This window comes from Propithecus coquereli, unplaced genomic scaffold (genome assembly GCF_000956105.1).
Source record: "Propithecus coquereli isolate 6110/MARCELLA unplaced genomic scaffold, Pcoq_1.0 Scaffold399, whole genome shotgun sequence".
Taxonomy (NCBI): Eukaryota; Metazoa; Chordata; class Mammalia; order Primates; family Indriidae; genus Propithecus; species Propithecus coquereli.
The window spans coordinates 1,102,183-1,122,722 of NW_012149718.1; the positions used below are offsets into that span (position 1 = coordinate 1,102,183).

Below are 20,540 nucleotides of genomic sequence, written 5' to 3' on the forward strand. Positions count from 1 at the left end.
GCACCTGTCACCAAATGTGCCTGCAAGGCCTTCGGTCCTGTCCCGCCCACTTGCGCCCCTGTGCCCGGGATGGACATCGGGTGGACTGGGGGACACGGAGCACAGGCTCGAGGAGAGCACAGGCCCTGCAGGTGGTGCCGGGGAGCTGGGCCACTCCTGCCCGGCCGCCTCTAAAGGGAGGACAGAAGACAGGTGCCACCCAGGTGTCGCTGCCGTCGGTAGCCAGGCTGCCCGGAAGGCCATTCCGGGCGGGGTGGGGGATTCTCGCTGCTGCTCGGTGCCAGGCGCCAGGCGTCAGACAGGAGCCGGGGGGCCTGGAGCTATTTCCTCTCCAGCCGCGAGCCGGGCGCTCACCTGGCAGTCCTGGAGGCCCAGGGCGGCCGGACTCCACAAACGCCTGCAGAGAGGGGCCCAGAGGTGGCCGCTGAGGGACACTGCTCTGGAGACAAAGGCCACCACCCATCCAGCAGGCCCCAGTCCAGAAGCCCCCGGCCCCCTGCGAGGCCACACTGGTGGAGTTTCGGGGGACAGGGGTCTAGAGCCAGAAGCCCTCACTGGCCTCCACCTCGCCAAGCCTGGTGGTCCCGGGATGCCGTAGCACCTCCATGCTCAGATACCCCCTAGGCCTCCGCCCTCCTTGGGGGGCTCAGCCCACCAGACAGCCCAAAAGCAGCCTGGATGCAGGCTGTGCCGTGGGGAGGAGGCACAGCTTGTCCGTGGCTCAGGTAAGGAGCCGTGGGGGCCACAGGAACCGTGGGCGCCTTCGGGACTTACGTTGCTGTCGTAGACAGGGGTCCCAGGAGGGCCTGGGGGTCCCGGAGGCCCGGGGGGGCCGGGCATTCCCTGTGTGGGACAGAAAGCTGTGGTCAGTCAGGTTCACAGCCAGCCCCTCCACCATGACGCGGCGGCAGGCGTGGGCAGGAGCATTTCTGTCCTGTGACCGCGGCAGGGAGAGGCCGCCTGAGCAGAGACTCACACCAGGGCAGACGCGCACGCGGGCACCAGATTACTCTGCCATCGGGTCCCCAGGGCAGGGACTGGCCCTTCCCACGTCCAGGAGGTCCCTGCCCGAGGGCCACGCCCTGCAGACTGCGGTGCGGTCAGCGAGATTCCCAGGTCAGAAAGCCTCCCCTGGAGCCACCCTGAGGGGCTGTAACTTGTGGGGGTCCAAGGAAAGAGCATGAACAATCCGGTTCAGGCCGTGTCAGAGCGCGTGCTCTGAGAGCCACACGCGACTCTCGGGAGGACGGCGACTCTCGAGAGGACGGCGGGTTGGAAGGTCAGGGCTGGGCGTGAGCGCGCTTCTCTTCCCGCCATGCGAGTGTCTTTCCAGGGGCCTGGGCACCTCTCGCCGGCTGGCCGCAGCGGGGTGGGGGGTGGGGGGATCTGGGCCAACAGGAGGCCCCAGGGGAAGACCCGGCTGCAGGGGACGCTGCTGCCCCGAGGCGGGAGACGCCCTCGTCGCCAGGGAAACAGCCGTGTAACCACTTCTAAAGAGTCACAAGTGAGAACAGAATCCGAGCGCCTGTGCTTTCCGGCCGCGTGACCTGTGAGCATAGCCCCGTCCCAGAACCTGCAAACACAGCGTGTTCTTCACCGTTCACAGGACGGCAGCCGCGCTTCAGTCCAGAGACAGGAACGCAGCCGAAGAGACGACAGCAACGGAAAGGTCAGACGTGCCAACCCCACTGCGTTCCCTGCGCACAGCCCCCGCTGGGGCAGAGCCTGACGGCAGGGCCGCCGGGGGTTGCCGGGGAAGCGGGCGCACTGCCTGGGGCGAGCTGGGCGGATCTGGCGGCCCCTGCCCGGGGGCACCGCTGGGTCTTGGCGGCAGCCGTGTCAGGCAGACAGCGACTAGAAAGCCCCAGCCACCGACGCACCAAGTGAGACACCCGGCTCACGGACAGCAGCGTTAACCGAGTGACGGCGTGGTGCTGAGCCGAGCGCGCCGCGGCGGGGAGGGGCACACGCAGAGTCCACGCTGGCCTGGGCGCCCTCCCCAGAAACACGCACTGTCTGTTCCCAATGGGCTTGGGTAAGGTGCACGTGTACGTGTGCCTCTGTGTGTGTGCATAAGTGTGTATATCCGTGTATATGTGTGGATGATGTGCCTGTGTATGTGTGTGTGCATATGCATGGGTATACATACATGTGTGCACGATATATGAGGGTCCATGTGTACGCATGTGTGTATGTATCGGTGTGCATAAACGTGTTATGCAAGTATATGTGTGTGGACATGTGTGCACATGTAAGCGTGTAGGTGGGTACCCGTGTATGTAAGTATATGGGTGGACACGTGCATGTGTGTATATGTACGAGTGCACATGCGTGTAGGTGTATATTATGAATGTGCCCATGTACACGTGTGCACATGTGAGTGTGCGTGTCGTGCCAGAAGACCTGCATGGCGCGGCCACACTGGCTGCCACTGCCTGACAGACAAGCTGCAGGACCCCAGGCCCCGGCCAGGCCGTCCGGTCCCAGCGTCCAGCCCCCCGTGGGACGCTCACCCTCGTGCCGAATGCCACGCTGGCCTCTCCCGGCTCCCCTTTCTCTCCTTTCAGTCCGTTCATCCCGGGACGACCCTGGGCAGAGCACAGTGGGCGGGAACTGCTGGGTACGGCCACACCACGGCCTTCTCTGTGTCCCCGCAGGGCGGCCGCTGCAGCCTCGTGGTCACCCCCAACCAGGGCTGGCCTCCCGCACCCCTGCCCTGCAGCTCCCAGCTTGCCCGGCCCCCCTCGCCATGTGCCTGCTCCAGGCCCTCTGGGGAGGGTGGCTGACCCCAGCGGCACCCAGGGCCTCCTCCCAGGCCCGAGCCCCCCACAGGCGAGTCCCAGGACCCCCCCCCAGCCACCTCTGGGATGAGAGCAGGGCAGTTCTGGGGAAGGACAGGGGAGGGACAGCTGTCCACTGCCCTCTGGGCCCACTGCCCTGTGGGCCTGGGCTGCTGTCCACCTGCCGGGCCCCACCTGCTGCCCACGCAGGCACAGGGGCCCCCCAGAGCCCAGGTCCTCACCGGCCGTCCAGGAAAGCCAATCTCCCCCTTGTGCCCCGGCCGTCCGTAGGGGCCCTGCAGAAGGAAGGGTCTGGGCTTCAGGTGGGCGGGACCCAGAGCAGACCCTGCCCCCGCACCACGGGGCAGGAGCTGGTGCGGGGGAGGCGGCAACGCAGAGACCAGCCCCGCCTCCTGTCGGCTCAGAGCTGCCCCTGTGGCCTCCACCCCACCCCTGGCCCGTGTGTTTTAAGGATACGGTTGGGAGATAAACCCAGGGCCACACAGCACACACTCAGCAGCCACGCGGGTGACAAGTGTCCAGCACACGGCACGCCCGTGCTCCCTGCAGAGGGAGCCGGGTCCTACTCACCGGGGGTCCTCGGAAGCCCGGCTCTCCCTGGACAGAAAACCAGAAGGCACCGTGAGGAGGCTCGTCTCTTCCGTCCCGGCCCCTGCAACTCCCATAGCCCCCCGAGGGTCCCCTGCCCATCAGGTGCACCGGGGAGCACGAAGGGCCACGGGCGACAAGGGGGAGGATAGGAAATGCCAGTGGGAGAAGGTTCTGGGCTGGGGGTTGCATCTGGGTGGGTGCGCAGATGGGGCGTGTCCTGGGGCCCTGCTGCACGGGGAAGGTGGCCCTGCCCTGTCTGCGCAGTGCCCTGGCTGGGCACACCTCAGCCCACACTCAGCTGTGCGGCCGGGGCAGGGCCGGTGGCCCGCTCTCTGGGCCTGGCATCCGAGGCCCGTCCCCAGGCCTGGAGGGCTCGGGCTCCTCCTGCAGGCCTGTGGGAGCCCGGCCTGTACGCCCAGCAGATCAGGGAGCCCCTCCCCCTCCGCTTCCCAGGGCCTGCCTGGGTGGCCCCCCAGGCACAGGCCCCCCAGGGAACTGCCTCTGACCCCGCGGTGCTCAGGCGCCGAGGCCGGTGCTCAGGCGCCGAGGCCGGCTGTCCCCAGGAGGAGGCAGAGGGCAGGGAAGCCCCCCCCATGGACGCAGACGCCGAGCTGGGTGCGGCCTGGGGCTCCCCGTCTCCCGCAGGGAGGCCAGGCTGGAGGAGCGAGGACAGAGCTGTGGCCCCCAGCGGCCCCAGCCTCCCTGCAGGAGAGCGGCGCTGGGGGCTATGAGGGTGGACAAAGGAAGGCCGTCGAGGGCCGGGCCACGATGTCCCGGCGCCCGGCTCAGGGGACGCGTGAGACCCCGGCCCCGCGCCGGCCCTCACCTTCGCTCCTTTCGGGGCAGGGGCCGCGGCTCTGCCGTCGGGGCTGAAGATGCTGCCGGGCTCTCCCTTGTCACCCTGGAACGGCAGGAAGCCGGCAGGGTCAGGGCGGCTCTGGGCGAAGACCAGCCTCGCGGCAGCACGGCTGCCTCACGGGAGCCCCCAGAACACGCGAAGGCAGGGCGGTGTGGGTGCCCCTCGGGGACAACCTGGGCTGGAGTCTGTCACTCGCCCACTAAGGCGACAACTCCAGTCGGCCCGGGGGCTCCGATCCCGGCCCAGTGCCCAGACCGAGCAACAGTGCCAGCCTCACCTTGGGTCCCGGGAAGCCTCGCTCACCCTTGGAGCCCAGGTCACCCTTGGGCCCGGCGGGTCCCTGGAACAGAGCAGGCAGGGGTGAGGGGCTGCGCGGCCCAGCGCCTCCCCGTTCCAGAGGACCGCCCAACCCCCTCCGCGCTGTTTCCGGGAGATGCGCTGCCCCGCTCGGTCTTCCGGGTCACATGCAGGGGGCCACACCCCGCCCAGAACCCGCTCTGAGCACCGCGGCTTCTCCCGGGCACAGGAAGGCTCTCGGGCCCCCGGGGGCCCGCCGGGCGCTGGCTGGCCAGGGCTCTCAGTACCCTGCTCACGTGGTCCAGGACAGCGGCGGTCCCCACCCCGGCTGAGCCAGGCCTGCCCCAGCTCGGCAGGGCAGCCTGTGGGACAAACAGGACGGGGTGACGGCCTGGAGGGGGCTACTTACGGGAAAGCCTGCGTACCCCGGCCTGCCCTGTGGGAAGAGGGGCGGCGTCAGCTTGGGGTCACGGCCACTCAGAAACAGCAGGGTTCTGAGCAAGCCGCCGCCCGACCCACACCCAGACCCGCCCAGGGCCCCGCAGGCGAGTTTCTCAGCCGCGAGGGGCACGCACCTCGGGCCCTGGCGCACTCAGCACGGCTCCCTGTCGGCAGAAAGAGAGATCAGAACACGGCAGAGACGTCCCTGAAAGCTAGACTCAGCCGCGTTATGTTACTGTCACGAGATCAATAGGACAATACCAGGAACCGAGATTTAAAAGGCAGATCTTTCTTGCAACCGTCTTTCTGGTTCTGCCTGAAGGCCCCTCAGGTAACCCCGAAGCCACGTCCTGGGGACCGCTGCGCCCAAGCAGACTCCCCTGGGCTCAGAGCTCCCCTAGCCAGACTTCCGGCTCCCCAGGGCCACGAGCTTTACGCCCGTTTTTGTGTGAAATACTGACTCTGCGGGCACGTCCTTGCTCACCACGCGGACGGGCCGCCTGCCCGAGGCTGTTCCGCCGTGGCCAGAGGAGGCCGGCGGTGACCCAGCATGGCCTTTGGCCTGCCCAGGCCCCCGCCCCCCGCAGCTTCCATGCGGGCCGCTCTTCCTAGTCCTGCTGGCTCCCGGGAGCCCCTCCGGCTGCTGCTCACCCAGCCCTGCACCTCATCGGATGACTGCGCCCCTCCCCGGCTCTTAAATCAGCACAGAGAGGTTAAGTAACTTGTCAGGGCCACACAGCTGACAGTGCTGTGCTGGGATTTGAGCCGGCTGTCACCCGGCACCTGTTCCTGCCTCTGCACCGGGCAGCCCCTTCCAGCGGGGGCTGCGGGCAGCGGGACCCAGAGGCGATCTGCTCCACAGAGGCGCCTGGGCGCAGTCCCGGCTCTGTGTTCTGTGTGGTGGGGCCGAGGGGGTGCGTCTGGGGCAGCGGCGGCAGGCACCCCACAGGCAGCCCGCAGCCCTCCCGTGGGGAGGAAGGTTCCGGACCCGACACAGCCCTTCACCAAAGAACCTCTCCTGCTTCTCCTGACGAGGCACTTGGACCAACCACTTGCGGTCTGGGCCACGTCGTGCGGGGCCGAGGGACTGGCCACGGGCAGGCGCGTCTCCCGCCAGGCCGCCGCGCTCCCCCCTCTCGCGGGCCTCGATCGCAACACGGAGCTCGGGCTCTCTGCGGCGTCTCAGACGAGGGCCAGGCCCTGTCCCGCACTGGGGGTCCTCTCCCGCTAGGGGGTCTGGGCAGACCGGGTGCCCACCCAGCGTCCTTACGTCCTGCTCCGACACGTAGACCACGGGCCCGGGCGGTCCGGGGGGCCCGGGGAGGCCCGGCTGCCCCACTCCGTCCTTGCCTGGGTCGCCCTGGAAGAGAACGGCGCGCGCACACCGCGTCGTCACTGCGCTCTGGCCGGGACCCCAGAGCCCACCCCGGGGCCGTGGACAGCGTGAGAGCCCCCTCCCCAGCAGGGACGCTGCCATCCAGACGGCCACACCCCACACGCTGCTCCCGGCCCCGAAGGCCGCCCCCGCCGACGTGAGGGTCTCTGCCCAGCGTCTCTGGGGCCACGTAGGTGACAGGGTGGGCGTGGCCCGGGGACCGCATGCATCCCAGCCCCACGGCCACCTGTGTGCACCTGCAGGCCCCGTGCTGCCCCCCACCCTGCCAGGGACACTCACTTTTTCTCCCCGGCTGCCTCTGTCCCCTTTCGGTCCCTGCAGAGACAGAGGAAATGTCACATAAACAAGCAGGAACCCCCTTCCAGGAGACCCCACACCCCCAGGGACTGGCCTGGACACAGACATGGGGGGCTCTGCATTTCCTGACCAGGGGCTGGAGGAGGGAAGCCCGGGGACCCCTGAGGGACGCGCCGAGGGCCAGCGCTGAGCTCCGGCTGCCCTTCCCGGCCCACCGAGGCCACTCACCTGGGGCCCCACGGCGCCCTCTCTGCCGGGGAGGCCGGGGAACCCAGGGGCCCCATCCGCTCCGACTTCTCCCTGGAAGGGACAGAGGGTGGACGGTCAGCTGCCCGGGCCAGGACGCCACCGCGTCCATGCAGTGACGGTGGCGGTCACTCGCTCCACCCCTGAAGGGGGGCACCTGGGGGTGCGGGGGTGGGGGAGGGGAGGGGGGTCCAGCGGGAGCCTGGCCGTTGGAGCTGTCCCGTGTGGCCTGCCGATTCCCGGGGCAGAGCCGGGAGGGTGCCCTGACTTTCATCTTGACCCGGTGAAACCTGGGGGGGACTGGGGGGGAAATACCCTGGAGGGGTGCCCTGGATGGCAGGGTGGCCTGAGGGGGTGTCTTAGAGCAGGTGGTGCCTCGGGGGAAATGCCCTGGAAGGGGGGATGGGAATGCCCTGGGGGGCTGTGCCTGGTGCGGCTCGTCTTTGAGACGAGCGCGCCCTACGTCACAAGCAAACGGGCAGCGCGAGGAAGGAGGGAAGCCGGAGCCCGGCCTCTGGGCAGCGGGAGGAGCCGGGCGGCCCTCCCCACCCGGCCTGGCTGGACCCCCACGTACTGTCACCCCCGTTTACCGAGGCTCAGAGGGGACAGGACACCTGGCCTCCCCAGGCCCCTGCCCCCTGGTTCTCTCCGGGAGCCCCACACAGGTGCTTACCTTGGCCCCGGGTGGCCCAGGCGTGCCGGGATCCCCCTGGGTGGACAAAGGGTCTGTGAGCCCAGCCCCCGGCGGCGTCCACCGCGGCCCACGGGAGGAGGAGAAGGTTCATCACCCAGGACGCAGCTCACACGCCCCCAGCCCCGAGCTGAGGGTCCCGGGACCCCATGGCCCCCACTAGCGGAAGGGCTGTGAGCATCACCCCAACAGACACTGGTCTGGACTGTTCTGGAAGCTGGTGACAGTCCGTCATCCTCACTATAAGAGCAACTCCGCTGAGAAGATTTCACTTTAAACAATTTAGGAAAGCTAGTACGTTTGCCCTTCTAAAACTCCAGTGTTTTGCAAATCAAAGAAAACACTCCAAAGGGCAGGTGAGGAGTGAAAGGACCCCCAGGGGCTGCGGCCCTCCCGGGCGGTCCCCACACCTGCCCACCTGCCCAGGGGCTGCGGGCCTCCGGGACGGGGCTGATGTGGGACGGGGCTGATGTGGGGCGGGGCCGGCGGTGCCAGGCCTGGCTGGTGACCCAGGGAGGGGGCAGAGAATGCCCTCCCTCGGCCGGAGGCTGGGGCAGGGGCTCCGGGTTCTTCCCCAAGCCCCTCTCTCGGCCCCAGGCAGCAAATACACTTCCGCCGCGTGGAAGCGGGGTCCTGGCTGTGGGTGGGGGCCTCTCGTTCGCTGTCGGGGCAGGGTTGCTGGTTACTGCCCTTTTCTGCTGCATTTCACACACTTCCCTGGCGAACTCATACTACTCCCGTGATCGGAAAGCTGAGGCCCGGAGCAGCAGCCCGGGGGAGGCCCGTCTGCTCCGCCCCGAGCACGGGGGCCATGGCTGAGCATCGGTGGCGGGGGTGGGGTGGGGGGGGCCGCTGGGGCCAGGAGCCCAGGCTCGCCGCTCACTGACCTTGAGTCCTGGCAGGCCGGGCCGTCCCTGTCGGGGCAGAGGAGACGGGCGTCAGCACAGCCCCAGCCTGCCGGGTGAGACTCGCCCCATGAGAACATGAGCCCGGTGGCAAAAATGACGAGTTTTTAAGATATATAAAGGAAAGGTACTAAGTTAAAATGGTAAAGCCATTCTAACTTACGATGGAATTAGGTCTTGCCCAGTTAAAATTTCTCATTAGTTTTGCCCCGAGTAGGAAACGCGTCCCAGCCCCAGGGCCTGCGCCGGCGGCGGCGGGGCCTCCGAGGGAGAAGCCGGTGTCGGACGCTGCGGCTTTAGGCCCCACGCGTCCTCCTGGGCCACGGCTGCGGCGCCCGCCTGCTGCTCTGCGCTGGCCCCCGGGTGTGCCCCGGCCCGTCTGTCCTGTCTGAGCCCTGGTTGTGCTGGGGCTTCGGTCCCTGCGCGCTGACGCCAGCCCGGCCAGCGCACACGTTAACAGCAGAGCCGGGCGGGAGTTTCGTAAGAACGCTCCGTTTTTATTCAGTTTGAATTCTACCTGGACCAAATATTTGCCACTTCCCCAAACCGGAGCCACAACAAGAATACGATGACCTGACTCCCCCAGAAAGACCTTCCTTTAGAAAGACTCCGCGTCCATCCATCTGGCCCCGCCCTGCGGCGCCCCGTGGCGCCCCGTGGCGGAGGCGCGTCCCCATTCTGTGACCCTTCCACTCAGCAGGGGGGTTTCCAGCGAGGAGGGTGGCCCGGGTGGACGATGCCAGGGACCACGCGGCCCTGGCAGGTCTGCAGGGTGCTCCGGTCCTCGTGAGAGGCAGGTCCCCGGGCGCCCTCCTGCCCAGGCAACCCCCCAACCCCCCACCAGAGCTGGCCCCGCCCGGCGCGTGAGCAGTACCTGTGGTCCGTCGGAGCCTCGGCCCGTCGACCAGAAGGGAGCCCCGGAGCCTTCCATGTCGTCCTGGGGGACACATGAGGCACACTTGGCCTGCGTCCCCTCCCCAAGGAAGGGCTGCCCCTGAGGCCGGGCACTGCCCGAGGCGGAGACCAAGGGCTGGGGTGGCCTGGGAAGCCACCATCCCGGATGGAGAGCGTCTGCCCGGGGGGTGATCCTTTCTGCCTCTCTTGGGCATTTGCTCTTGGTCTGAGCGTCTGCCGGGGCAGGGCCGGGGTCGGCGGCGTAGCCAGGCACCAACACCGTGCTTAGTGCCCTAGGAGACCATACCAGTGCCGGCCTGGCCTGCTGGGTTGACGCGGCCACTCAGGGATTGGACAAAGGGCCCCTGCTCAGGAAGTGCCGCTCTACGGGTGTGACTCCAGGGGGACCACAGGTGGCAAAACCAAGTTTTCTGGGGCAAGGGCAGCAGTACTCACAAACCCAGCCGCAAATCCTGGTCCTGGGGGCCCAGGGGGACCGGGGGGTCCTGGCGGTCCAGCTGGCCCAGGTGCTCCTGCCAAGCCGCTCTGCCCGGGAGCGCCAACGGGACCAGGGTCTCCCGTGCTTCCCTGCATGGGTGCGGAGAGAACACTGGGGCGTCTGCTCCGCGGCGGCCACCGGACCCCACCGCAGCCCCTCGGGGTGAACACGGGGCCTGCTGCGCACAGCACGGGTGGGCAGAGCGGGGGCACGGCCGGCACCCAGGAGAACTCGCCGGCCCCACCGCGGGGCCGCCCCCCCGGGAGCCCACCCGCAGGCAGACCGGCGTGGGAGAGCGTGCCCGCGTCTCATCTGTACCTTGGGTCCTGGGGCGCCCGCTTCACCCTGCGTGGGAAAGAGCAGGACGATCGAAGTCAGACCACAGCACCGAGAGTTCCAGAAAAGCAACGGCCTTTCGCCTGCTGCACCCTGAGCCCCGGACCCTGCTCTGCGGTTTCTGTGCTGACTCAGTCGCATGCAGGTGTTCCCGCTGCGTCCCCCTTCTGGGGGCGCCGTGCTCGCTGGGGGGACACCCACGGCATCGACCCGGGTGCTGAGCGCCAGTGCCTCCCGACTGTCCTTCTGCTCGGCTGTTGTCAAACGAGGCGACCAGCTGAGCTCGGAGCCTCATGTAGAACGAGCGTCTGCTCAGCCACGTGGCGAGGCCGTGGGCCACGTTCACACGGAGGTGTCACGTGGAAGCACATGCCCCAGCAGCCGGACGCCAGCGCCTCCCGCCAGCTCCACCCCCAGAAATGCCACCTGGACGTCACGGCCACTCACATCTCATCAGAGGCCTGTGTGGCCTCCTGAGAGCCCCACTGTGGACGTAGCCCAAATGGAAACGGAAAATAAGATTTCCAGATCAGACGGAACGTCAATATTCTTAAAAACCGGGAGTCAAGTCCTCATCACGAGTCCTGGATTTCCGTCCACGCCCCCGCCGGCGGAGGTCCAAGCGGCCCAGGGAGCCGGCGGCCTGGAGGTGGGGGCCGTGCACAGCCCACCTCCCGCACTCCCCCCCAACGGAGCGCACCGCGGCCCCGCACGTGGGCCGTCCGCCCTGGCCACTCAGCGTGGCGCTGGGGCCCGTCCGCCCTGGCCTGGTGGGGAGGCACTTACGAGGCCGCCTTTCTGCCCGGTCCTTCCTGGCGGCCCCTCTCGACCTGGAGCACCCGGGGGCCCCTGGGGAGAGACAAGCAGAGGGTCCGGATGAAATTCCGCTCCTAAGAAGATTCTGGGTTAGCAGACGGTTATCTGGGCTTCCTCAGACACAGAATGTTCCCCGGACACGTGGCAGAGTCCTGCGGCTCGCAGGGGACCCCACCGCGGTGCTCGGGCGGCAGCACCGCCAGCAAACCAGACGATGGGGGGGCGACAGCCCCGTCTGTGATGCTGGGGGGTGCGAATGAGCCACGTTCTATTCCTTAGCCTAAAACCTCCCCAGGAACCGACCCCGGGGACGGCCTGGCCACGGGGCGCCCGGCGGCTGTCGGAGGCCGTCAGGGCAGCGCGGCCGGGCTGGGGGCTAAGCCACAGCGTCCCCAAGACAGGGTGGTGCACGCCGGGAACAGTGGCGCTCCAGGGTGCGCTGCTGAGTGAACACCAGGCCACCAGGGCTGCTGCAACGTCCCCAGTCGCCACAGCGACCCTGCGGGCGCCCACGGGGGCCACCAGGTCCCAGAGCTGCAGGCGGGGCTGGCCGGGCTCTGAGGCCCCGTGAGCAGGCGTCGGCCAAACACGTTCCGCCTCCCTGGTCCTCCGCCAGCGCGGCCAGTGAGGGCCTTGGCTCCCCCACCACGAGGACCACGCACGGAGATGCCCTCTGTGAGGTCGGGGGCCCCACAAGGGCCAGAGAGGGTGTCAGTGTTGCCTGCGGTGGCCCAGTGGGCCAGCACCCCCAAAACCACGGGATGACCACTCAGGCACCTCCACACTCCCGAGGACGGCCCAGTGACAAGCCCCCTGCCCTCAGGGACGCGGGGTGAGGTGGCGAGGGCTGGCGAAGCCCCGCGGTGGGTCGCAGGACTTACCGGGGGGCCCGGGAATCCGGGGGGCCCGTCCCGCCCAGGCACACCAGGAAGACCCGGGGGTCCTGGGACGTCGGAGCTGTTCACCCCAAAGCGGCCTGGCTCACCGGGCAGGCCTGGGACGCCGGGGGGCCCGGGGGGCCCGGGGAAGCCTCGCGGGCCCTGGACAGGGGCACACACAGTCAGGCACACGCAGCACCCCCAAGTGGTGAGCCCAGCCCGGCCGGCCCTGTCTCACCCCCATCCCATCCCACAGGCCAAGGCCGCTCACCCGGAGGGTCTCCAGGTCGCCGCCAAAGCCGGATCCCTCCATGTCAATGAAGGTCTGAGCGGAGGCCAGAGAGACCGTCACCAGGTGCCAGAGCAGCCCTGTCCAGCACCAGCCTGGGGGAGGCCGGCCCTGCCCCTGTGTCCCAAACCCCACCCCCGTGCTGCCACTACGGCGGGGGCGGGACCGGACGCAGAGAGAAAGCAGCAGGCCCCCTGCGGCCCAGGCTCCCCCCACACCTGCCGCCCACAGCCCGAAGGCAGGGGCTGGTCCTCCGGGGCCGGACCCCCCAGGAGGCATTTCCCGAGTCTGGGCCAGGGGACCCCGGGACTCACCAGCCTGTCGTGTCTGAAGGCAGGTCCTGGCGGTCCTGGCGGCCCCTGGGGTCCCGGGGGTCCTCTTGTCCCAACCCCAGGATCCCCCTGGGAACACAAGACAAGGTCATGCCGGGACTCACGGCCCCCACCCGGGCCAGGGATGAGTCAGGATGGCCCCGCCCAGCCAGCAGACTCACCTTCTCGCCCTTGGGGCCCACGTCCCCCGGAGTCCCCGGGAAGCCCTGTGGCCCAGTGTCACCCTGGAAGACAATGCCCGGCGGCCCAGTCAGGGAGAAGCACCCATCCTGCCACGTCCGACCTGCCAGCAGCCCGTGGCTCTGCGCCCTGAACGCTCCTGCCGGGAGCGCGGGCGCACGGGAGCCCAGCCCTTCGTGTGAGACCCTGGGGAGACGCAGGGCACCAGGACCCAGAGGCTGATGCCGCCACCGCGAAACCCCGCTCAGCAGCGTGAGAGAACCGCGAGGAACGTCCCCAGCTGAAACAGGAGGCCCCCACCGCCGTCCTTGGCAGAGAGTGCACGCTAGGGCTGTTACTGCCCTGTGTGTGGTGTGCGACGTACACGTGTGTTGTGTCTGTGTATGCGGTGTATGTGTGGTTGTGTGGTGTAGTGTGTGCACATGTGTGTCTGTGTGGTGTCTGTGCAGTGTGTAGTGTGTGTACATGTGTCTGTGTGGTGTGTGCTGAGCCTGTGTGGTGTACATGCACGTGTGTCTATGTGGTGTGTGCACGTGTGGTGTGTGTGTTGATTGTATGCGGTGTGTAGTGCATGTACATGTCTGTGTAGTATGCACACATGTCTGGTGTGTGCTAAGCCTGTGGCGTACATGCACATGTGTATCTGTGTGGTGTGTGCATGTGTGGTGTGTGCGTTGAGTGTATGCGGTGTGTAGTGTGTGTACATATGTCTGCGAGTATGTACACACGTCTGATGTGTGCTGAGCCTGTGTAGTGTACATGCACATGTGTGTGTGGTGTGTGCACATGTGCTGTGTGTGTTGAGCATGTGCGGTGTGTAGTATGTGTACATATGTCTGTGTAGTATGCACACAGATGTAGTGTGTGCTGAGCCTGTGTGGTGTACATGCACATGTGTGTCTGTGTGGTGTGTGCACGTGTGGTGTGTGTGTTGAGTATGTGCAGTGTGTAGTGTGTGTACATATGTCTGTGTAGTATGCACACACGTGTGCTGAACCTGTGTGGTGTATATGCACATGTGTGTCTGTGTGGTGTGTGCACGTGTGGTGTGCGTTGAGCGTATGCGGTGTGTAGTGTGTGTACATATGTGTAGCATGCGCACGTGTGGTGTGTGCTGAGCGTGTGTGGTATACATGCACGTGTGTTTGTGTTGTGTGCATGTGTGGTGTGTTGAGCATGTGCAGTGTGGCGTGTAGCGGGCGCTGTGCGCAGAGGGCATGGCCGCGTGTGACCTGGGCAGGCAGGTGAGGGGCCCGAGGGCCCGAGTGACGTCAGTGTCCTGAGTGTCCACGTGAGACGGTGCAGTTTGTTTTCGAGATGGGAAACCCCAACACAGTTTATCAGAGCAAGCTTGCTGCCTGGGCCGTTTGGACCCTATACCACACGCACACACACACACACACACGCACACATGCTGTCCACACAGGCCAGCCCATGCCCTGGCCAGCTCGCCGTGGTCCTCGCCACGGTCTTGCCTGCAGCTGTCAGGTGCAAGACGGTCACTCGTGATGCTTCCATTACCGCCAGCGCCCTTCTCGTCCCTCTGGGCTGTCTCTGACTGGACCTGCCACGCTGGTCAATCACGTGACCCGCTTTCTGCCGCCATCGCAGGACCGTTTCCTGACCCTTATTTGCAATCAGTGTTATTTTGTGGTGTTTCCTGGAAATAGTGTGTGTTGACTTTTAAACACCTAAATTGAGCTTCTAAGACGGAACCTCTCGCGTTTGCTGTGCCAGCGACGGCTCTGCCCTGGCCCGGCCGGGTCCCCCTCTGCGAACGACCCGGCACCCGCAGACTCCCTGCTTCTGTCGCGCACCCCCGCCCCGGGGGTCGGAAGCGCCTTTCCCCCCCTTTCCTCCTTTCCTGGTGGCAGCGTAAGTGTCTCCACGCGCCTTCAGACTGAGGCTTCTTAACGGAATTAACGGCCTTTTCAAAGGGGTTTCGGTCCGTTAGTTTAAAGGCAAAAGGCGTCGAGGTCTCACGGGAGCATCGCGGGTAACACCGGCTCAGAGAGAAAAGAAACTTACGGGTTTTCCATCTTCACCGGCGTCGCCCTGCAACGTGCGAGAGAAACCATCAGCGCAGGCGTCGCACACGGGGAGGCGCTGCACGCAAAGCCCCGGGCACGGTGGAGACGCCTCTCTCCTGAGGGGCCACGTCCGGGCTGCGCAGCCTCCCACATCCCACCACCTTCCAGAGCCAAGCGCAAGCGATGGCCGGGCCTGGAGCCTCCAGGGTCCTGGGGCCGCGGCGGCTCTGCTCTGACCCCGCCCACCCTCACGTCAGCTGCACCCCTCCCCCTCCTGCCCAAGCCCCACCAGGGACCAGACCGCGGGCGGCGAGGACTCACCGGCCGGCCGTCCCTTCCTGGGGCGCCATCCTTCCCCGGCAGCCCCGGGGGTCCCCGCGGCCCAGAGACAGGCTGCGTGTGTGGGCTCTGTGCCGCTGGGCCCACGGGACCCTGGGGACTCTCGGGGCTGAACGGGCACGGGGGCCCCGGGGGGCCGATCACGCACGGGGGGCCGGGGGGACCGATGGAGCCAGGCAGGCCCGGAGCTCCCGGCTCCCCCTTCTGCCCCTTCAGGCCTCCCTGGGAGGAAGAGAACACGGCACGGGTTGGGCAGAGCCGCATCCACTCCCCGCGTGCCTGGGCGTGGGCTCTGTACCCCGTGCACACACTCGGATGGACACGCAGGGCGGACACGCAGGGCGGACACAGAGGGCAGACACACAGGGCGGACATGCAGAGGTGTGGCCCGAGGGGCTTCGTTAGGAGTCACCAGGGAGTGGACAAGAGGCCCCCAGGGTTCTGGGCCATGGGCTGGGGGCCTCACCTCCTTCGGGGAGGCCGCAGGGCCCCAGACGCTCTCGTCCCTCGTGGAAACCGGACCTGAGCCAGGCAGGGTGTGCGCTGGGAAGAGAGGGAGGCAGAGCGGCCGCCGTCAGGCCCGAGCAGCGCCCGGCTCTGCTCTCGGCTGCGCTGTCCCCGCCCCGGGGCCCAGCCGGACTGTGAGACCCAGGCCTGCGGCCGCAGCCACAGCTCAGGCTCCCACCAGGCGTCCTGGGGCCAGGAGACAGTGGCAGTGATCGCCTAGTGCCAGCAACAGGGACAGAGTTTGAAATCAGGAGCGAACCCGCCGGCCAGGCTCGCAGAAGCCGCTTGAAAGGGCTGCTCAGAGCCCGCATGGGCCCCGCTTCGCCCAGGCTGGAAGTCCCCGCCCCAGCCAGCCAGGGGCAGCCTCGCGCCAGACGCCAGGCACCCGCGGTCCCACGGAGCGCAGCCCGGCCACGCCCCCAGGGGCGCAGTGGGGAGCTGGAGGGCGCTATGTCACCTGTTACTTAGGGCAAGTCTAAAATTCCTGCCTTGGGGATATTTAAAGCCACAAGGGCAGCGCAGAAAGAGCCGAAGACGCCCTCCGTAAAGGAGAGGCTGGTGGCTCTGGCCGAAGGCGTAGCGCCCGCCACGCTCGTCACCGCCAGCGACCTCCAGACCCCCACGGGCGTCTGCCTCTCTTCCCCTTCTCTGTGGAGACTGACAGGGGGTCCCAGTGCTCGCACGGAAACACAAGGACCCGGACACCAGGGCGGGGACGGGCAGGTCGGGCTGGTGTCGCCCACGTCAGACTCTCACGCGGCTGCAGCCGCCAGGATGGGGACATTGTCGTCGAGACGGACAGACGGACTCCCGGGACAGTGGGAGCCCAGAAACAGACTCTCACGGCTGGACAAGTGAGTTTCGACAGAGGCTCAAGGGCGCCTCAGTCGGAGGACAGTCCTCGGTAAGTGACCCGCGCGTCACGTCCACAACCTTAGCTCAGGGCAGCCGCGCCTGAGCGTGAACCCCAGTGATGCAACTCCGGGAACACGGGAGAAAACCCTGGCGACCCTGGGTTACACCCACGCAGAAACCACGCCATACGCACACGCACCACACACCACATAGCACACACGCAACATACATGCACCACATGCATCATACACACCACATAGCACACACAACATACATGCACCACACATCACACACACCACACATAGCACACACGCAACACATGCACCACAGGCATCACACCACACATAGCACACGCAACATGCATGCACCACATGCAACATACACACCACACAGCACACACAACATACACGCACCACACAGCACACACACCACACACATCACACCACACATAGCACGCGCAACATACATGCACCACACGCATCATACACAGCACACACAACATACATGCACCACACATCACATAGCACACACACAACATACATGCACCACACGCATCACACCACACGTAGCACACACGCAACATACATGCTGTACATGCACACACACCACACACCCAGAAGAGGTTTACCTCCTAGTGGAGCTGCTGTGGTGTCTTCAGTTTCTTCCGTTCTGGAACCTTCCGTGCTGCCGCCTCCAGCCAAGGGCGGCGACGTTACCGGGGGAGGCCGGGGGAGGCTGGGTTTGGGGGCCGCGCCCTGGCGAGAGGAGGGAGGGGAACAGCCGTCACCCAGCAAACGCAGGTGTCCTGTGGATGCTCGCGCTGCTCGTCTACCAGGCTAAGCTCATTTGGTTTATAAAGTAAAACATTTGTAGATTTTAAGAAAGATGAGAGAAAACGTCATTTAAACGGGAAGAAGTTCCAGGGCTCTCTGCAGAGCTGCGTGCTGGGGGCTCCTCCGCGTGGCCCGTGGGGGTGGCGGCTGCGGCCCCAGCCCCGTCTGTGGGCTCCACACGACCCAGCTCCTGGGTCGCGGCCGCGTCCACCCGGGGCAGCTCCATCCTCTGGGACGAGGCCCCCGCGAGGACAGGACCCCCTCCCGCGCCTTCCGGGCGCAGGCCCACGCGGTTCGTCCCGTCTGAGAAGAGCCGCGTCTCCCTCGCTGGCCGGGACTCCCCTCCCCTCGGCCCCTCCTGTGCTTCGCAGGGGCCGGAGCCGGAGAAAAGCCACGAGTGTGGCCTCCGAGCCCCGGGCTCGCCGTGCGTCCTGCGCAGCCCTTCCTGTGTCAGGTTTGCAAACCGCGCATCCCCTACACGCGGGGGCCGGGCAGGGGGATGCCAAGGCCACTTCAGAGAACGTCCTCTGGCCGGAGAGCCGCAGGGACACGGCCGGCCTCGGGCTCGCAGCCGCCTGCTCCTCCCAGCGTCCCTGTTTCCTGCTGGGAACACGCCTTCAGGACACAGTGGGAGCCCTTGGAAATCACACACACACGTGCACATGTGTGCACGCCCCCATGCGGATCTGTTGCGGGACCCAGGAGGGTGCGCTTGGCCTTCGCAGCTACTCACTGTGTCCTCCCTGGGCAGCTCCCGGTTCTCCGCGAGGCCACTGCCGAAGTCCCCGGATGCCTGCGGGTCAAGGGAATGAGGAGGAGGATGGTGAGCACAGCCCTGGCCCCGGCAGGGCCTGGAGAGGAGGCCACTCTGACCTCGCCCGGCTGGCGCGGCCCTTCCAGCGTTCGTGGAGGGAGAAGCTGGGGGGCACCGAGGTGCCACAGGGAGGGCACGTCGGCCTCCCTGCCAGCCGCCAGCCTGGCCACCAACACGCCACGTCCACCAGATCAATTGGAACGACCCTTCAGAGACCCACGTGGTGGTCACGGAACCATGGAGAACATACTCCTCACCCGCCCTGGGACACGCTCACTGCACGCCTGTCCCCGTGCAGACCCTGCCAGGCCAGGCTGCAGCCCAGGAGGCGCCAGCAGAGCTGACAGCCTCTGAGCAGCAGCACACGGCCTTGGGGGACCTAGCTGTCCCGGCGACCCCGTCCCGGCCACCGCGCCTGGATGGATGTCCCTGCTGTCCTCACACTGCGTGTTCAACTGGCCCTGGAGTGGCCCTTCTCTCTGACTCAGTGTTTTCAGCTTAACAAAACCCTGGAGGAAAAGCATCATCTGGCTTTTCCACTAATGACCTCAGGGCTCAGGCAGGCAGGAGGGGTGTGTGTGTGCACATGTGTGTGCACGTGTGTGTGCTGCACACCCCTGACCCCGCGTCCGGGCAGCCCACGGCCCGTGCTCCCTGGAGGCAGAGCAGGGAGCAGGCGCTGCCACAGCCACTAGGTGAAAACTCGGCCACCTCCTAGATTTCTAAGGCAAGAGATCCATCGGGCGAAACATGGAAAAGCCACGCAAACGCGAAATGGGTCTGCAGGGACTGCCACAGCCCGCCACAGGGGGTCTCGGCTACGGCTGCCGTGACGACTGCGGCGTGGAAAGGGCACGCCCTCTCGCGGCGTCTCCTGACCTGGAGTCACCCCGGCAATGGGATTTTTCCGCATGTCCCTCGGGCCTTCTGGAAGCTGCTGGATCTTCTTCCTTAGGTGCCACGTGATTGTGCACGTGGACACCACACACGTACACACTCAGACATACCATGCACACACCGTGCATACCACAGACACACACAGAGACACGCACCACACACTCACAGACACATGCCACGCACATGCACACACGTACCACAGAGACACAGAGACATGCACCACGCACATATACACTCACGGACACGTCACACACACGCACATACATACCACAAGACACACAGACACACAGACACGCATCACGCACATATACATCACACACAGACACATACATCCCACACATACATGTCACACAGAGACACACACCACAGACACATCACACGGAGGCAGACGCACACACGTATGTTGCTGTCGTGATCCTGCTGAGCAGCGGGCTACTGCAGGCTGGTCTCTGACATGTATTCTATATTCTGCATTGTTTGTAAATGGAAAGTTCCGGCGTCACAAACGTACATGAAAACGCCACGCCAGGTTCCCGGAGCCCACAGGTGCTTGTTTTGGACTTTCCTGTCCTGTCGTGTGGGGCGGGGCGAGTCCCCCCGGGGCGCGGAGACCCTGCCGAGCCCGCCTCACTCACCGCGTCCGAGTCATCATCCTCCTCGTCCAGGCAGTGCCGGGCGCTCACCCGGGGGTCCCCGCGCACCCTCAGCTCCGCGATCATCCCCTGAAGGCAGAGGGACAGAGGGGTCACCTGGGGTCGCGAGGCAGGTGACGTGGGCACAGGGAGGGCCGGTCGGGGGCCCCAGCGTGGAGCCGCCTGAGCCCCAGAGTCCAGCAGGCGCCGAGGGCCAGGGCGTCTTGGAGCGCGAAGGTTCTCGGGTCGCTTCTCTCTGGGGCCACAGCCCATCCCACATTGGGAAGAGCCGTGGGCGAGGCCCAGAGGGGCGTCCCGGGCGCGGTCGGTGCGGGAGGCAGCGCTGGCCAACCGCCTGCAAGGACGGCTGCTCAACGCCTCTCCCACGCCAAGGCCTGGCCGGCGGGGCAAGCGTGAGTTGGGCTCCCTTGCGGCTGTCTAGGGACGCGCCCAGCGCCGCTGGTTGTCAGAGACGCGGGTCGGCCAACTAAGGTCCCGGAGAGAGGCTGGACCTGGGGCAGCGCGGCTCACGGGTGACGGCCGCGCAAGCGCCAGGCTGTCCTGTGCCTCCAGCCAGTCGAGGCAGAGCCAAGGTTCTGCTTTCTTTGCAAATTCGCCTTCCGAGAGTGAACAACGCCGGAAGCCGAGGGAAAAGGGAAAGCGCCGTGGCCCCTGGAGGAAGGTCCTCTGTTCTCCGGCGCAGGAATCGCCGCCCCGCCCAGCGTCACCGTCACTCGCTCACTCACCCGCCGGAGCTCCGTCCACGGCCCTGCCCGCCGGCACCCTGGCGTGGCCGAGGTGTGGGACGCTGCCCGGGCCCCGCGAGACACTGGCACAGCCGCCGCGCAGGGGAGGGCAGGAGGGCGGCCGCGTGCTGAGCCGGCG

The 20,540-nt window shown here is 66.6% G+C and overlaps 1 protein-coding gene across 1 annotated transcript in view; it reads right to left on the minus strand.

Annotated features, from left to right (window-relative positions):
• The window catches only part of COL18A1 (collagen, type XVIII, alpha 1), a 60,548-nt gene that overhangs the window by 16,354 nt on the left and 23,654 nt on the right, over window positions 1-20,540 (minus strand). The window contains exons 3-30 of the mRNA XM_012652699.1: window positions 19,659-19,745; window positions 18,046-18,105; window positions 17,108-17,234; window positions 15,584-15,660; window positions 15,100-15,339; window positions 14,777-14,803; window positions 12,730-12,792; window positions 12,551-12,637; window positions 12,219-12,272; window positions 11,951-12,109; window positions 11,040-11,102; window positions 10,236-10,262; window positions 9,875-10,006; window positions 9,399-9,461; window positions 8,507-8,533; window positions 7,602-7,637; window positions 6,911-6,982; window positions 6,665-6,700; window positions 6,260-6,349; window positions 5,124-5,153; window positions 4,958-4,984; window positions 4,529-4,591; window positions 4,219-4,293; window positions 3,372-3,398; window positions 3,023-3,076; window positions 2,514-2,588; window positions 775-843; window positions 340-397 (exon numbers count right to left, since the gene is read on the minus strand). Of these exons, the coding sequence (XP_012508153.1) occupies window positions 340-397; window positions 775-843; window positions 2,514-2,588; window positions 3,023-3,076; window positions 3,372-3,398; window positions 4,219-4,293; window positions 4,529-4,591; window positions 4,958-4,984; window positions 5,124-5,153; window positions 6,260-6,349; window positions 6,665-6,700; window positions 6,911-6,982; window positions 7,602-7,637; window positions 8,507-8,533; window positions 9,399-9,461; window positions 9,875-10,006; window positions 10,236-10,262; window positions 11,040-11,102; window positions 11,951-12,109; window positions 12,219-12,272; window positions 12,551-12,637; window positions 12,730-12,792; window positions 14,777-14,803; window positions 15,100-15,339; window positions 15,584-15,660; window positions 17,108-17,234; window positions 18,046-18,105; window positions 19,659-19,745 (2,005 nt within the window). The remainder of the gene's footprint in view (window positions 1-339; window positions 398-774; window positions 844-2,513; window positions 2,589-3,022; window positions 3,077-3,371; window positions 3,399-4,218; window positions 4,294-4,528; window positions 4,592-4,957; window positions 4,985-5,123; window positions 5,154-6,259; window positions 6,350-6,664; window positions 6,701-6,910; window positions 6,983-7,601; window positions 7,638-8,506; window positions 8,534-9,398; window positions 9,462-9,874; window positions 10,007-10,235; window positions 10,263-11,039; window positions 11,103-11,950; window positions 12,110-12,218; window positions 12,273-12,550; window positions 12,638-12,729; window positions 12,793-14,776; window positions 14,804-15,099; window positions 15,340-15,583; window positions 15,661-17,107; window positions 17,235-18,045; window positions 18,106-19,658; window positions 19,746-20,540) is intronic.